General features: G+C 44.6%; 1 protein-coding gene across 2 annotated transcripts in view; it reads right to left on the minus strand.

The window, feature by feature from the left end:
- FRMD1 (FERM domain containing 1) overlaps positions 1 to 16,868 on the minus strand; it is a 69,657-nt gene that overhangs the window by 8,253 nt on the left and 44,536 nt on the right. For both annotated transcript variants that reach the window (XM_007071072.4, XM_043543234.1), the window contains exons 5-10: positions 16,619 to 16,695; positions 13,261 to 13,447; positions 10,524 to 10,679; positions 7,678 to 7,743; positions 7,418 to 7,486; positions 7,057 to 7,231 (exon numbers count right to left, since the gene is read on the minus strand). In XM_007071072.4, the coding sequence (XP_007071134.2) occupies positions 7,057 to 7,231; positions 7,418 to 7,486; positions 7,678 to 7,743; positions 10,524 to 10,679; positions 13,261 to 13,447; positions 16,619 to 16,695 (730 nt within the window). The remainder of the gene's footprint in view (positions 1 to 7,056; positions 7,232 to 7,417; positions 7,487 to 7,677; positions 7,744 to 10,523; positions 10,680 to 13,260; positions 13,448 to 16,618; positions 16,696 to 16,868) is intronic.

Below are 16,868 nucleotides of genomic sequence, written 5' to 3' on the forward strand. Positions count from 1 at the left end.
TGCTTCAGCCCCTTTCCACCACTCTGGCAGAACAGAAGAGCTGACAAGTTAACAGATCCTCCTCAGCCAAAGATCCTCCCATGTGCATCAGCTCCTACATCAATCCACAGATTAGATGGTGGGTCTGCAACACTACTGCATGTGACACAGAGGCTCCTTGGCAAAGAGTCCCCTGATCTTCACAAACAACTCTCACCTCAGACCTGACAAGCTCATGGACACCAAACACGACTTGCAGGATAGTTATCCATAAGGAGTAACATCTAAGGTATCTACAGAAACTTGTAACCTATCAAGGTTCATAGTCATTGCAAGATATCTGTATGGGTAATACTGAAGGGATTATGTATTTATACTGCATGTCTACTTTATGGGCTGGGAGTAAAAAGTTAGTCACCAGGGGATATGTCTCATGATGGCCCATTCAGGCAGGAGGGAGGTGTCACCCCACCCTGTTTAGCCAGTGATGCAATGCAAGGTTCAACTGACTGGCCTTGCTCCAAGACTTTCAGTGGAAAGCCAATGGAGACAACTGCGAACAACTGAAACAGACAGGAGACCACCCTTCCTATGAGTAAAGACAAAAACCTGTTTCTTTATAACAGAGAATTTGGAAAGACACTGTGGATCCATGCACTGAAGGGACATCTTGAGGAACAGGGGTGTTCTCATTAAATACTGGATCCTGATTCCTGTGAAGCCAGCCAGCTCTGCAACAGACAAACTTTGGGGGAGGAAAATCTACTTTATTAGATAAGAAAGGTAACTATTAAGTGCAGACCCATATTCACATTTTATGATTTTGTTTTGTATTGTAAATTACCATTTGTTTTCATCACACTCTTGTTTCTAGTAAAATCTCAATCCTTTCACCAGTGTCAGGGGCTGGGTTTCACACGGGAATGCTTCAAAGGGGCTCGGGGACTGGGGTGCATCTATTATTAACTTGCAAGGCAAAGAGAGCTGGCACAGCCCAGAGGAGAGGGCTTGAGTGGCTGTGACACCAAGCACCCTGTCACATCCTATATGCTATCATAATAAGCTTTGTGCAAAATATGCTGGGTGAGGTATCATTTGAGAACTAATAACTCACTGATCATTAATATTCTTCCATGATGCATGTCTGCAATCTTTATGAAGAGTTAGGACATATGCTGGAATGATTACTAAAGAGTGTTTAAACCAGGTATGCCAGGCAGTTGGTAAACAGGTCTGTCTTAGACAAAGGAACTGTGTTTTCCCCACCTGGGGGTTGCTTCCAAAGTACTGTGAAAGAGAAGGAGAATATGCTCACATATTGTGTAAACAGACCCGTTAAGCTAACAAGGAGGGGGGAGGCAAACCTCTCTCTAACAAATGGGAGAGAAGGGAGCATGGCATCTGCACCCAGCAGGCGAGAGAAGCTAGGTTTTGGGTTTACTTTTCAAAGAGTCCATTTCAAAGGTTTACTATTTATGAACACAGGGGGCTGAACCTCAAGCGATAAGCAGTTGAATCAACCGACTGTATACAATATTATTGAGTGAGGTCTTTTCTGAAAGCTAAGGACATACTGGTGACAGTAATGTTGTGCAATATATGTAACAATACTATATGGGTAAATGTGGATTCTTAATGATATTGTGGGCCCAGATTTTAAAACTAAAGGGAGAAACAGGTTCCCTTCCAGACAGGAGAGAAGGCAGCTATTTACCTGTCTCCTTCATAAATTAAGCATGGTGTCACCAGAAACAATGGGAGCTCCATTTACACAGAAGTCAGCAGGGGGATGGGGGGAAACCAGCATTAGGTCATCCTGCCTCTTGAAACAAGTTCATTGAACTTTGGAAGATGTAAGTAAGGAGAGAAGTAATCTTTGGCATCCATCACAAGACAGACAAGGGAACAGAACTCTTGTGAGCTGAGAAAGATGGGTCCTTCAGCTAAGGGTGCTTGAAGTCTCTGGGAAATAAATACAGGTGAGAAAAAACATCTTGAACAAAGCTTGTACCTTGCTAAATTAAGTTCTAGACTTTAGATGTGTGTTTTACAATTTTATCTGCTTGTGACCCTTTTTAACTTTATTGCTTTTACTTGGCATCTCTTAACCTATGTCCTCTTGTTAATAAATTTCTTTTATATTTACTATAAACCAACTCAGTGCAGCGTTTAAATGAAAGGGTGCATTTACCCCAGTTAAGTCAATGAACCGTGATGTATTTTTGTGTCTCTACAAGAACATATTTTTATTATTTCTCTGAACTGTCCAGGAGAAGGCTGGACATTGCAGAGCACAGGGTTTGGGGCTGGGAGTGAGTTGGGGTCACCTTGTTGGCTGTAACCAAGGCTGGGTGAGACCTGTATACTACTTGCTGACTGAGTATCCTAGGCTGGGTGCTACAGTAGCAAGGCATTGAAAGGCACGGAGTTGCAGGGCAAATGCTGACAACCCAACTGGTCTGGACTGCTGCCCGACCAGGCTGTCACAGTGCCTGAAAGGGTGGTGATGTTTGGGAGTGGACCCCCAGCTAGGCCTAGGCAAGACTCTCTCATGCAGGAGGCAAGGGACAGCAAGGGACTCACACTGAGCTCCACCTATTCTGAAGGCAACGGTCAGCAGGCACATTTTAGTGCAGCCTCAGGGCTGCTGTAAACTATGGCAGAGCAAATATGCAATCAGTCCCAAGCCAGGGAGTCTCAACCATCTTCTCTGTGCCTCCCATTCCTCTACCTATTGTACTTATATAGCCCCCATCACCCTAGTATCCACACACTTCAGATCATACGTCTCAGCGTGTTGTGAGGATGTTTAAGTGCAATCCCCCGCATTTTACAGGTGGGGAATGGGGGCACAGAGAGATTAAGTAACAGTAGATATTGGGTGCAGCTTGGAACCTGGGCCAAGCACTGATGATGACTGCTCGACTTACTGGCTTTTGGAGTCCCCATGCAGATTTCACTCCCTGAGCCAGCATAATCACTTTCTCTTCCCCCCTCCCCACTTCTGCAAGCAAGATCAGACAGCAAAACAACTTACCTACCTGGCAGTGGGATGGGAAAGGGAGGCAGCATGTGGCCCATTTTCACCAACCCCTGTTTGGGGCTCAGCGAATGCTAAAGCCACCTCTAATCCACCTTCTTCTGAGGACTTGTGAAGTCTGGCGGGGTTGGGAACCACATACCACAGAGCTTTAGGTTTCTTTTTAGACAGTCTCTTTAGTGAGTCACTGCTGAGCCCTTTATGCACTCACACATATGTAAGCTACCATCACATTCCTTTTGCTGGTTTACCCGCCACCCCCCCACCTCATCTCATTCTTCTGCACCCCCCACTCCCTTCAGGCATGCCGGTCACCTCAAACTTGTCACTAGTGCTTAGTGCAGTGTTTAATTGCACCCATTGTGTAACTGTGGTGGAAGAAAGAGGAAAGCAAACTCAACAGTAAGAGGGCAAGGCTGTGGCAGAAAAAGGAACAAGGAGGAAAAAAGTGAAACTGAACCAGACCACCAGGTGGATGCCTGGGTTGCATCCCATCTTCTACTGGTGGGCAACAGAAGTGAACTCAACCTACTGAAGTCCTTATTAACAACCTTTAGGAGGTGGGAAGAGAAGGGAGCTATCCTATACAATGAATTGGTTTATTTTTGGGTGTACTTTAACATCCAGATTCTTAAGGACTTCAGCCTTTTCCTTGCAAGCAATGCACAATGTCCCTGCTCCACCTATCATTAAGTGACATGACCTCAGTCTTCTCCACGTTATGTTGAGCTCTGTCTAATGCCTAGAGCTCTGGATATGACACAGCTTTCCTAAGGACTAAAAGCAGGCAACTGTACCCTTCTCCCCCCCCCCCCCCCATTTTTATACCCTCATGCTCAGTTTGTGTTAAGCAGTTCAACTGCCAAGATAAATAAGGGTGATCATGAGCGTCCACAAAGTGCTCCCCATCCCAAGACAAATGGATTCTTTGGATTTTTTCCCAGAATCACTTTTCAATACTGGATTTACGTGAGGAGGAGGAGATCAGCAATATTTTAAAATACAAGCCTAGCTGGCTGACGGAGTCATTATGCTGTGGCTGTACATACTGTTAACCTTAGGCAACTGAAATTATTGCCAGGGCTACTGCTTTAGATACCAAACTGAAAGAGACAGGGAAACCAGGAAGGAGTGTTCTTCTTTTCCATGCAAGCTGTTCCCGGCCATTCTTCCATACACTCCTCACCTTTTCTTCTCAAGCCAACATAAAAAAAAGGAAGAACTTGAAGAAAAGTCCCTCTCCCACCCCAGATCCCATCTGTCTCCTTAGAAACTCTTGTCATCCTACTCCAATGCCATTCAGTCTGCTTCTCAACAGTGAGGTGTAACAGACCTCCCACTCCTTCAAACAATCCTGGTTTCCACATTTGAGAGGAATTTTAGTGGCTAAGTCCACTGAAGCAGAGATATTGGACTTTGAGCCACTATAGCTCTTTTTGAACATGGAGAGAGGAGCTGCTCATGACATCAGGAACAGCTGGGAACTTAAAGGGTCTATCAGGTTTTGCTGGGAAAAGGAACTAATGAAGCTGCACAAACTCTGGCTAATTTTTTTTTTCCTTCTTCAGTGAACAGGAATTTGGGTGCCCAACTTAAGTAACCTTGAAGGTAACTGATTTTCAGAGAGTCAAAAGTATTCCCCCCTCTGAAAATCAGGCCCTGTAATGTGTCAAGCTGGGAATCCAAAAAAAAAAAATTTAAAAAAAAAATCACTCATCCCTTTTGAAAGTCCTGGCTATTAACTTTGATTTAGATTTTGTGGCTCCACTGAGAGAGGGCTTGCAAAGTTAAGTTGAGGATTACTTTTTTTAATCTAAAAAAAACAAAGTTGTGTAACAGTGACTGCATATTTAACATTCTGAAGTGTCATCCCCTCCAGTTAGCCATGTGTTCAGTCATTCAGAATTAATACTTTTAAATTCATAATACTTAGCACTTACATAGCCCCTAGGCTTGTAAGGGTGTGTTAGTATCATTGTCCCCATTTAATGGACATTTGAACTTATTTACAGACAGCAAATATTAATCCAAATGATTGTAAATCAGCAGAGCACCAAGAACATGAGGCGGGGAAGAAGAATCATACATTAGGTATTAAAAACCAACAGAAGCAAAAATAGTACCACATTTTTATATACTGTGTATTCTGATGGATTAGGGGACACCCAGCTGGCTATTAACACTATTATTTCTGAGATGCATAATTTACATCTTAGCTAAGATCTGGTGAATTAGAGCAGCCAGACAGGGTGAGATTCACCCCAGGTGTGGAGTAAAACAGACACATTGTGGTTGAGAGCTATGTTACCTAGGCAACCTGCAATGATCATTCTTAAAATGAAAAACAATAACCAGTTATAAGTTCTGTGGAGCTGAAAATGTCTCACTAAATTAAGACAATGTGCGAAGTATTTTGGTGAATAAGGTAGCTTGTGTGGCAGGCCAAGAAAGTAGGTTCTGTATGTCCAAGCACTTAGTAGTTTAGGGACTGATCCTGCTCCCATGCTTTTAAAAAGCAAAACTCCCAATTACTTCAGTGGTGGCAAGATTGAGCCCATCTGCACTAGGAAACTGACCCACGACTGAAAACAGTTGTCCGCAGGGGTCCTCCTGTATTGGTGTTCAAAGGTGTTTAAATGCTATTTTCAAAACATTAGTCCTGGGGGAACTTACTGCTCAGTCATTATCAGCAATGGGTCAATTTTCTTGTGTGGATAGGACTTGACATCTGTAAAAGAAACGGAATTTTTATGTATGCACTGAACTCCCATTAAAGTCAATGGGAGTTGGTGCTCAGCACCTCACAGGATCGAGTCCTAAATAATCCAGAAGGGAATGGGAAAGAACTATCAGAAAAGTGTGTGTGCGCGCGCGCACACGTATGTGTGTGTCACAAATAGAGCCCACTTTGACTCCTGACATTTATGTATTTCCAAACCTGCTGCATTTTGTTTTCACAAATATTACAAGATTTGCCAGACTGGGTTGAGACCAATGGTCCATCATGCCCAATATCCTGTCTGGTACAGTGGTCAGCACCAGATACCACAGAGGAAGGTGCAAAACCTCCATAATGGCAGTCGTAGAATACCCTGCCCACATGCATTGTGTTAGTGTTCTAACAGCATTCTTTAGCGGATGACGGTCACATGCCACTGATTGGAGCCCATATTCCTCAGTGACCTCCTTTACACACGGTAATTGTGATTAACAGTTAACACAAAAAACGGAACACTGAAAAGGACCATACGAGAAGTGACCAATGGGTCATCTTGCCCTGTATCCTGACTCAGGATAGCCAATGCTCACTGGTTCAGAGACAGATGTAAATTCCCCATAATTAACCCAAGTGAGCAATACTATACCACAGGAAGAAGTTGCTTCCTGGACTCTTCTTGGAATCATCTTAAACCCGGAAGCCACAGGATTGACAGCTCGTACCATTTTAATCACAATTTATATATTAAGGGTATGTTTAAAAATATACTAGATGATGTTGCTCATGTTACAAACATGAGCAACATGTTCCAGATGGTTATGAAGTAACCTCCTGAACGGCTGGACTCTCAATCTATAGCAATTGATTAACCATTTAGCAACCCTTCATAAATGGTACCTTTAATACAGCAGCGTGACCATGATTTGTAGCATACCTTGAGTAACTGGAGATCCTACAATTCAAATCTTTTTCAGAACTTACTAAAGATCAAAAATATCTCAAGGTGACAAGTTTATGTGAGTTGAGCAGCCAACGAGCGAGAATCACCACTCACTTCAGGAAAGGAGGAAATCTCCCTTTGTTTCCTGAACACAGTCTCTAATAAGAGAAAACCCAAGTCCTGCAGTGGGGGTCATAACCATTTCATGCTAACCAATGGGACCAAACCTGATCCCCTCTCCTTCCTCTCACCATCTTCACTTTCATGACAGGAAGGCTATCAAATAAGAAGCCACTATGAAGTAACAGTAACAAACCTACCCATCTACCTTCCTGGCTCTTTTCCCCTCCCCAAAGGGGTCTGCTCCCCATCACGTACCTTCAGCCTCCTCCAGCTTTCGGATCTGCTTCAGCACTGGCTGGATGTTCAGAAAGAGACGGTGGCTGTTGCTCAGGAGCTGCAGCAAGTGCCGTGACCGGAAAGGGCAGCCCGTATAGTACACCAGCTTCCGGGCAGAGGGCAAACCGTCCGGCTGGATCTCAAATTTTTTCCCCTGAACAAACAGAAGGAGCGATCCCAGAACAACAAGGAGAGGCATGTTTTCAGTCAGTGGCAAAGATCAATACATTTTTATTTTTACTAGTAAAGCTTGGCACGGAAACGCAGGCAAGCCAACAGCTTTGCCAGATTCCGGGCTGCCTGCCTTCCAGACAGATGGTCCGTATTCCGCTACACTCACCAGAAACGCAAGTTTCCCAATGTGTGACCAGGGGAAGTCGTAGAGCAGCTGGCTGACATGGTTCACCTCCTGCAACATATCAAACACACAATGACACAAGGGCTAGCAGACATAAAGGGGGGAGGGGTTGCAAGGAATTCACACGCAATCAAGAATGTGAAATACAGAGTCTGGTGAACATAAAGGAGACAGGGAGAAGGGGGTGCTGAGGGCTAGATGGAGTTAATGGTACATCAACAGCTTTCATTTCATTCTGTTACCTGATAGATGTGAATTCCTTTAAGGGTGAGGCCCAGGACAACTGTCGGGCGATCTTCCTTCTTATCCTACAAGAACATAAAGGGCTGAGGTCAAAAAGGTAACCCATACACACAGAGACCTGCCCTGACTTTGGTAGGTACTGTAACAGAGCCGCAGCAAGATTATCCCAATTCAGCACAAGTTATTAGAATTTCATATCTCCCCTTCCCATTTGGCTGGGTTTTGTGCGTCCATTTTCGCACTGAATTAAACATCACACTTGTGTAGTTCTTTTCATGCTGGGGTCTTGAGAGTTTCACCACATCCTGAACACCTAAGACAACATGCAGTCATTGAAGTGGAATCCAATGGCTTTACTGAATTTAGAGCACAGTCCTTTATTTAACAAAGTGGTTATTTGTAGCCGATTGCCCCTTACTTCAATCTGCTTCCACTGCTATCCCCAGGAACACGCCCACTCTTCCCCCATCTGCACAGCACAGTAGAGACTGAAACAAACTTATTAGGTTCACTTGTCCCAGGTCCTCCTTGCCAGGGCAGAAATGTTCCCACTAGTGGCCCTACTGCAACCTGGAGGTGCAGTTCAGCAGCAGGGGTTAATAAAGCCTCATAGGTGGAATGACTTGGGTGTTGGTTAATGCAGCTTTGGGTCTAACTTTTTAGCATTTTCTCTCTGACCTCAGTATATGCTGTAGCATAGTTTTATACTTAAGGCTTTTAAAGAATTATTAGGATCCTTATCCCGTTGTGCCTGTGCTGCAACTTGATGGACACATGTGCTGTACCATTGACAGTTCTATTCTATTTGAGATTAGTTCGTGTAAACATGTTCTGGATTCTTTTTATTTCCTTAAGCAACGTATACCTCCTAAGACATGCCAGAGATATAGAGAGTCGCACACACCTCCCCTACCAGAGGAGGGGTTGGAATTTCTTGGGAACTAAAACAGAATAACTCCAAACCACGGTAATAAAGCTCAGACCTTAACATTAAAACTTCCACTATTCCCATCCTGCACTGGTTAAGATACAGGCCTCATGCAACTATACTTAACTTTCCTTCTACTGGGATGGGGTGGGAAAAGAGGGAGGCAGAAGGTGGAAGTCTAATTTAAAATGGTTTGAAAGGTGTCAGCTTTATCTAATCCACAAATTGGCCTGGAGAGGGGATGCAGGAAGCAGATGGGAGCCTCGCCAGCCTAGACACCAGGAGATGTGAGACTGCTCTTAAGCGCACGTCTCCCATGAGTTGACACAATGCACTGCCACACAAGCCACCAGCAGCTGGCTCCTCTGACACACTGTCCAAATGGGCTGGTGCTTCATCATCCGGGGGGGGGGGGGGGGGGGGGGGGGAACTTGCTCACGCCAGTATTCTTGCCTCTGTGGTGGAGGTGGCAGTGGGAAGGACAATGCGTTGTGGCCATAGCAATGTATGTAAAACAGTTAACTATGCTACAATTCAAGATAGACAGGAATTCAGGTATTAAGGACAACAGATTTCACACCTGTCATGCCTCTGGACATAAACGGTATCACGTCCTGCCAGTGCGTTTCTTATAGCCTTCAAGTGCAAGCCAGACTGTCTTATGACGATCATTAATGGCATTAGAGTCAAAGCAGGGAGAAGATGAAGGAGTGGATGTGGCTCACGAGAGGTTAAATCAACACCATTAGAAACTGATCCCAAATTTGAACTTATTTCTTCTAGAGAACCTGAAACTTTCTTCTTGATGTTTTCCCAGTAAGTGGAGCATCTCAGAGATTTAATGGAATGAAACAGGCCTCTTAAGCTTTTGGTGCCTCCTAGACATAACCTTGCTTGAATGTGACCAGCACAGAAAGACAGACTGGATCAGGAAGCCTTCAAATTATTCAGTAAGCTCTGGCAAAGTGAACCGCGTGCATTCAGGAAAAGCCCTGTGCATCTCCTAGGACCTGGCTTGCCTAAGTGGGAAAGGAAACTCACCCAGGGGTGAATATGTGCTCTTTGACCCTGGATATTGCCCTTCCACTGCCTACACTAGGTCACTTATCAAGTCAAAATGCAAGAGGCACCTCTTCACCTCCCCACTGTGTAACAACATCTGCCTGGGAGCAAACAACAACTGGGGAGACTGGAGGGGAGGGAGTAGGTGGCAAAAAGGAAATAAAATAACTAGATAAAAAAAATCAAACCAATCTGAAAAATATGCACACCAAGAACAAAGGTACAAAAACTGTCATTTGGGCACACTCAGAGCTAGACTGTAAGCTCTTTGGGAGCAGGGACTGTCTTTTTGTCCTGTGTTTGTAAAGCCCCTAGCATAAAGGGGTCCCGGGCTATGACTGGGTGCTATGATAATACAAATAAGTTTCTTTCACTGTTTCACAGCACTTGAATGCCATGGGACAGACCCTTAGATTATCCTTTCAACAACCCCCCAAAATCCATCTCCCTCATCTGATAACATATGGCTTCTCAATGTTTTCCCCTCTCACAACCCCACATTCAGCCAGCCCTCAGATACACCCAAAAATACTCTGCAGTAGTTGCTGTGGCTCTACACAGAACAGGGTGCAATGGAATGGGAGCAGACTCCAAACTACTCCTAGAGAAGGGAGGCTGACCTACTTGGGGAGCTGTGAACTTAAACGGTGTTCCCTCCTCTCTACCAAATGAGTCTGGCATGTAACTGTATTTGAGCATATCAGTGGAACCTCCCCAGATACAAATGAATTCTCTCCCACATGTGGCAAAGCCTCTGCTTTTAACATTAGAGGCACAATGTTTATAAAGTGAAAAGAAACCCAACAACGCATTTATCTTTGACAAAAGGATGAAATAAGCAGCTGTTTGTTTAACCTTCTGTAATCTGTAATAATGGACAGGCACATCTTCCAGTAAACAGGACTCCTTAATGAACTTCAGGATTGCATCTTTAGCAGTCAGACCATGCTGTTCTTGGTGCATCTCTGGAGCATGCTTCAAGATATAGTCACTCCCCCTCTTTGCAATTATCTGCCACAAAGGAAAGAGACAGTCAGCACTTTTTCAATGATCCCAACAGGAGGCAGCTGGGTCAACAGCAAGGACCAAACAAGAGTGGAAACGAAAGCTCTTTCCCAGTTAACCTGACCACCACCAGGAACGTAAGTTCACGGAGCTCTCTCTCTCTCGCTCTCCTTGAAGAGTCAGCATTTAAATTTGCCCAAAAGATACTAGAGAATAATGTCTCTGAATAGGTCCCCCTTAAGTATGTGGCAAAATCATAACATGCAACACCTGAGTGCAATAAGACCATCGTTTTTGGTATTTAATATCTGTATTCTCTAGTCCTGGCAATTCTTCTCCAGGTTTCAGTTTTGCTAAACACTTACAGGCAGCTATCTAATACTACCTAAAATACTGCTGTATTCTGCAGCCACGGCCCAAAACACTGCAGAAATGCTAGTGTATGCATCAATAATAATTACACATGGTGCTTATTTAGCAGTGTTCACCTTCACATGCTTTATCAATAACAACTAAATACACCTCCCATTGCCTCTGTGGAGGTAGGCAAGTATTACTATCCTTCCATTTTACAGATGGGAAAATTCGCATCAAAGTTAAGTGATTTGCCCAGGGCCAATGAGTGCCAAAGTTTACAGCTCAGGAGTTTCTGGCTCCTGGTCTTGTGCTCAGACCACTCAGCCATGTGTTACTGTAGAATACTACAGTATTCTAGGGTAATGTTAAAACCTTCCCCCACACAGGAGAGGCTGGGTTGGGAACAGTTGCAACAGAGGTAGAAGGAAATTTATGCTAAACTTGCTTCTTCACAAAGCCCTATTACGCAGGACATTTAAAACTAGACTGTGCAAAGCACCTGAGAATATTCAATAGGGAGCAAACTGCCCAAGCAAGGAAATGGACAGTGACCAAAACAGAGTCTTTTCCATAGTTATATTAAGCTCTTCTTTTGCCTTCTTATACAAACTCCCTGCTTCTCCCTGTGCACAGGCCTCATGTGACTATAATCATCCTACCAAGAAGGCTGAGCTCTGTCAATGTCACTCTTGATCTTATCAGCCAGCAGCTGTACAGCATCACGAGGCTATAGTTGGGAGCCAAGTCCAGAGTTCAAAGCCAGATTTCCCACTTGCTAGCCTGCAGCTCCACCCTTTGTATTTATTATTATTTGGGTTGCAGTAGCCCTCGGCCACCGATCTGAACCAGATGCTGCTAAAGAAGTAGATCATGCAGTGTCTCCCTGCTGTACCCTGGGGACAGGGGGAAAAGCATCCCCCTGGATGCCAGATTTTGCAATCTGTAATAATAAATCATCTAGATGCTTGGGGCTGTGGCTCAGTGTAGCAGGGCTGTGCTCAGCCTTGGCCTTTGCAATGTCTGCAAGATTAAAAAAGATTGATAGCCGCCCTATAACAGTCTCTGTCAGACCCACCTTTTTAAACCCTTTGGAAACTACGTAATTCCAGGTGTATATCATCTGGGAGCTGCAATTTCCAGGGTGTGGAAGAGAGTCCAGTGGGAAGAATTCTGCCAGGGATCAGGGAGTATTTGTGCACAGTGGGAGGAGAAGTAGCTTGGGGCTCATGAGTATAAAAGTCCAGACTTGCCCTGCCTCTGCCACACCTGCCTCCTGATGCCATTCGTTTCTTCTCCATTGAACCCTTCCCCTCCCCGACGCTTGGAAACAGCTGGGGTTGGAGGGGAAACTGAGGCAGAGAGGTGAGGAGACTTGCCCAAGGATACACACAGCAGGTTGGAGGCAGAGCCGGTAGAACCCTGGCTTCCTGACTCCAAGTCCAGAGCATCATCCTCTACCTCCGTCATTTACTTGCATTCTCACTGACTGTGGTGGTTGACTTTGCATCCATGCGTAACAGCAGAGTAGGAAATGGTGCAGGAAGCAGTCTGCACATTGCATGTTTGTGCGCTCCTTCCAAAGATACTGAATGGCCAGAAGACACGTGACTGGTTCAGTCATTGCCCTCAGGCAAAGTTAGTCACCATAAAGGGTTTAAAAAAAAAAAAAAAAAAGGACACCAAACCGTCCCCAAACATCCCAAAAAATCCGTAAAAATGGAGTATGGAAACTGAAATCTTTAAAGTACGTACTAGAAGCACTGGACAATGAGACACAAGTGACTCAAGACCAATTAGTGGCCAAAAAACCATACCCAGAGGGATTATAATGAAATTCTCAGCTGAGTCAAGTCAGAATGAGAAGTCACCAAGGTATCCTTTTCTCTCCGTTTTGACCAACTGGTGTTGCCCCTCATGTACTGCCACCCTGCACTGAGCTCAGTCCACCCCACAGGTAAATGTGATAGGGCCAAGGTACTGAAGGTAAGTTTTACTCGTCTTCAGCCCCTTGAGATTTTCAGAGAATCTTAGGATGCAAAAGCAAATGCATTTCAATGCATTTTATTTCTCAAAATGTTTGCCCTTTAACTGTTGGATTCAGACTGGGAAGAACAGAAGCCTCAGTGGAGAAAAAGCCCTGTTGGATTCATTCCACGTACAGCGACAGAGCCTGGGGAGTCCCTGCTGCCACTGCAGACTAATCTGCTTCATTCTCATGGTGAAAACTTACCCACTGCGGGAAATAGGCTTGAGGTTCAAAATATTTCCCAACATGGACATTCTCCACATAGTTGCCCAAGTCCGCCTGTAAACCGTACGCAGCCAGCAGGAAGTAGATTTCTTCTTTGTGGAGGCACCGAGACCTCAACAGCTGCTCCTTGAGATGGCAGTAGTACAGGTGCTGTGCTGCCTTGTCACTGCAGGATACAGAAAAAAGCTGTATTTAAGCCAGAGCAAAGAGAGGTCACATTCAGGTATGGCCAGTCGCTTGCTGCTTCACTGTCGAGAACTGACACACGCATGGAATCACTGATGTGTACAAACTGCATTTTTTTCATAGCCATTTACTCTCTGAATTATAGTAGCATCACAGTCCCAGTCAAGATGAGGGCCCCACTGCACTAGGCACTGTACATAGTAGGTAAGAGTCTCTGTCCTCAAAAGTTTACAGTCTAAACAATCCAAATAGACAAAGGTTGAAGAAAGGAACTCTCATGATCACTTTTTCTGGGAGAGGTGGAACTAGGGCACAGAGCAATTAAGTGCCAACAGTCACACAGGAAGTTGTGGCAGAGCCAGGAAAGGATCCCAGATCTCCTGAGTCCCAGTCCAGCGTCTCAACCAAAAGTCCATCCTTCCTCTCTAGAACTGGCATTGCTTTTGTATTGCACCTTCCAGCTGAGGCTCTCAAAGTGCTTTACAATACAGTAACTCCTCACTTAAAGTTGTCCCGGTTAACGTCGTCTCGTTGCTGATGAATTAGAGAACATGCTCATTCAAAGTTGCACCATGCTCCCTTATAACGTTGTTTGGCAGCTGCCTGCTTTGTCCGCTGCTTGCGGAAGGAACAGAGTTGGAGCTAGTGGTGGGGGCTTGGAACCGGGGTGGGCCAGCAGCCCCCCGCTCCCTTAAGTTCCCTGTGCAGCAGCAGCCCAGCAGGCTACCAATTGCCATTGCCGGGCAGCTCAACTGTCCCTTCCCCCACTGCCATGTGCTGCTCCTGCCCTCTGCCTTGGAGCTGCTCCCAGGAGCCTCCTGCTTGCTGTGCAAGGGAGAGAGGTGGGGAAGAGGGGTGCTAATGTCAGCGGGTCCCCCGCTCCTGCCCCCTGCTCTTTTACCCATTCCCACAGAGCGGGGGGGTGGGCACAACAGGGTCAGGATGGAGGGAGCTTGCTGGCAGCAGCTACTGTCTCAACTTGCTGATCTACTTAAAGGCAATGTACTTAGAGTGGGGTCAATGCATTTGTCTCTCACACTCACACACACACACACAGTCTCTCTCTGCCATGCTGTCTCCCCTCCCTCCATTCTGTGCTGCCTTGTAGAATGTGAGGCTACATTAACAACATGTTAACCCTTAAGGGCTCAGTCGAGTGCTAGTTCATCATTTAGCAGTAAGGCATCCCCTGGGAAATATCCCACCCTCTGACTTCACCACCTCAACCAAGCTGCACAATCATTGATGTGTACAGTATTAAATTGTTTAAAAAAAAAAACTTATACTGTGTATATGTGTGTATATATATATATATACACACACACACATATAAAAATAAAATACAGTCTTTTGTCTGGTGAAAAAAATTTCCTTGGAACCTAACTTACATTAATTCTTATGGGGAAATTGGATTCGCTTAACATGGTTTCGTTTAAAGTAGCATTTTTCAGGAACATAACTACAACGTTAAGCGAGGAGTTAATGTATCAGTGAATTGCCTGGGAGGTAGATAATAGTGGCAGGAACCTTGGATTTGCTTTTGTTATCTTGTAGAAGTACTAAATGGGGATATTATTAGGGAAAGTGAGCATATGATAAATAGATGGATAGACGGTCACAGAACCAAGACCTCCCTTCTAGGACTCTGATTCAGTGTGTGTGTTTAAAGAAACCCCATGATTGCATGGACATGTCTCTGTGCACCTCTCTCTGCTTTACTACTACTGCAGAGGAAAGAAGCTTGGATGCCAATGGAGAGATACAAAGGGTACATCTACAATGCAATTAAAAATCTGCAGCTAGCCTGTTCCAGCTGACTTGCAGTGTAGATGTTCTTGGGCTCAGGCTGCAGCCTGAATTCTGGGACCCTCCCACCTTCAGGGTTCCAAAGCCTGGGCTCCAGCCCGAGCCTGACTGTCTTTACCACAATTAAATAGTCCGTTAGCCCAAAGCCTGCGAGCCACAGTCAGCTGGCATGGCCTAGTTGTAGGTTTTTAATTGCAGCGTAGACATACCCAGAGGAAGATGAACAATACTGGGAAGTTTCCATTTAGCAGTAAGAAAAACTTCCTCCTCTCAGAGGGAAACTTTCTCCACTCAGTCCAAAGAGGAAAATAAAACAGTCTTACTCAGATGAGGACAGCAAAATGCCTAAATGGAGCAAAGATTATGCTGACATTAATCAACCTGAATGCTTCCAGCTCTTGGCTTGCCCTGAGGCCAGAACCACACCAGCAGTGCTGATGCAAAAACACTGTCAGTTGTTCATTTTTAACTGAATCATCCTTTGTTCTGCATGGGGAGGGAAGGGTAGTTGTGTGCATCCTATATTCCACATGAATGGAACCCACTCAAATGCAAAATTCTATAACTCGTAAGTCATTCCCTGTGACCACATCCAAATTAGCTAGCATGCGCATGGCTCAGATACAATAAATACCAAAAATAAATTACCGAAGGAAAAATACTAGGCTGTATCCTAGAGTAACAATTTCTATCATCATTTTGCCAATGTTGGTCTAATTTTCTTTTTAATCTTGTACGTGCAATCAGAGGTTTGTTGGCTGCATTTTAATAAATATTACCTACATCCATAGCTAGAGAGAGAAATAAAAGAGTTAAGCCTTCCGAACAAGGAGGAGGAAGGGACAAAATATTGTAGACTGAAGTTCAGGGTGTGGAAAGGATATGAAAACAAGGCTGCCATAGTTGTTGTGGGCAAACGGATGGGGAGTTTGAAGAAGAGCAACAGTTAAATCAAAGCATGGGAGTGAGAATGGAGATTACATATCAGCAGAACAACAAACTTGAGGGTGCTCACTGTTAATTTCGTAATAACTTCTCTAACGTCAGCCTTAGAGTTGTTTAGATGCAAAACAATTAAAAAAACCAACAACATTAAATTATTGGAGCATGGTGCTTTAAAAAGATAGCTGAAAAGCATCTCAGTTTGAATCCTACCAGGATGGAAGTCGACTCCTTTGGATAAAAGGATGTACTGACAGACATCAGTACTGATCTCCAGAGAATGCCTGTAGGACTACAGCACCCACAGAGAGAAGGAAAGAGCTCTTCAAAGGACATATATTTTTGTTTTTCCATCTAACGCAGCTTTATTAAAAAATAAACTTGTTACCCTGGACAGATTTACCTTATGACTCTTCCATTTTCTACGTAGTACTGCACTCTGAAGAAGGCAACAAAAGGAGGGGTAAACTTCTCTGTCCCCTTTAGGGCAAAGGGAGAAAAAAAAAAAAAGGAAGCGTTAGACAATTTTCCCGTGAGCCCAGAGGCTCATGATCTTCCTCACTATTCTGTGTTTTGCCCATTGCTCCCCACTCCAGACCCTCTCCCCACATTTTCTTTTTTTTTAATTCATTACACTTAGCTGTACAGCAGTT

This window comes from Chelonia mydas, chromosome 3, assembly GCF_015237465.2.
Source record: "Chelonia mydas isolate rCheMyd1 chromosome 3, rCheMyd1.pri.v2, whole genome shotgun sequence".
In the NCBI taxonomy this organism is placed as follows: domain Eukaryota; kingdom Metazoa; phylum Chordata; order Testudines; family Cheloniidae; genus Chelonia; species Chelonia mydas.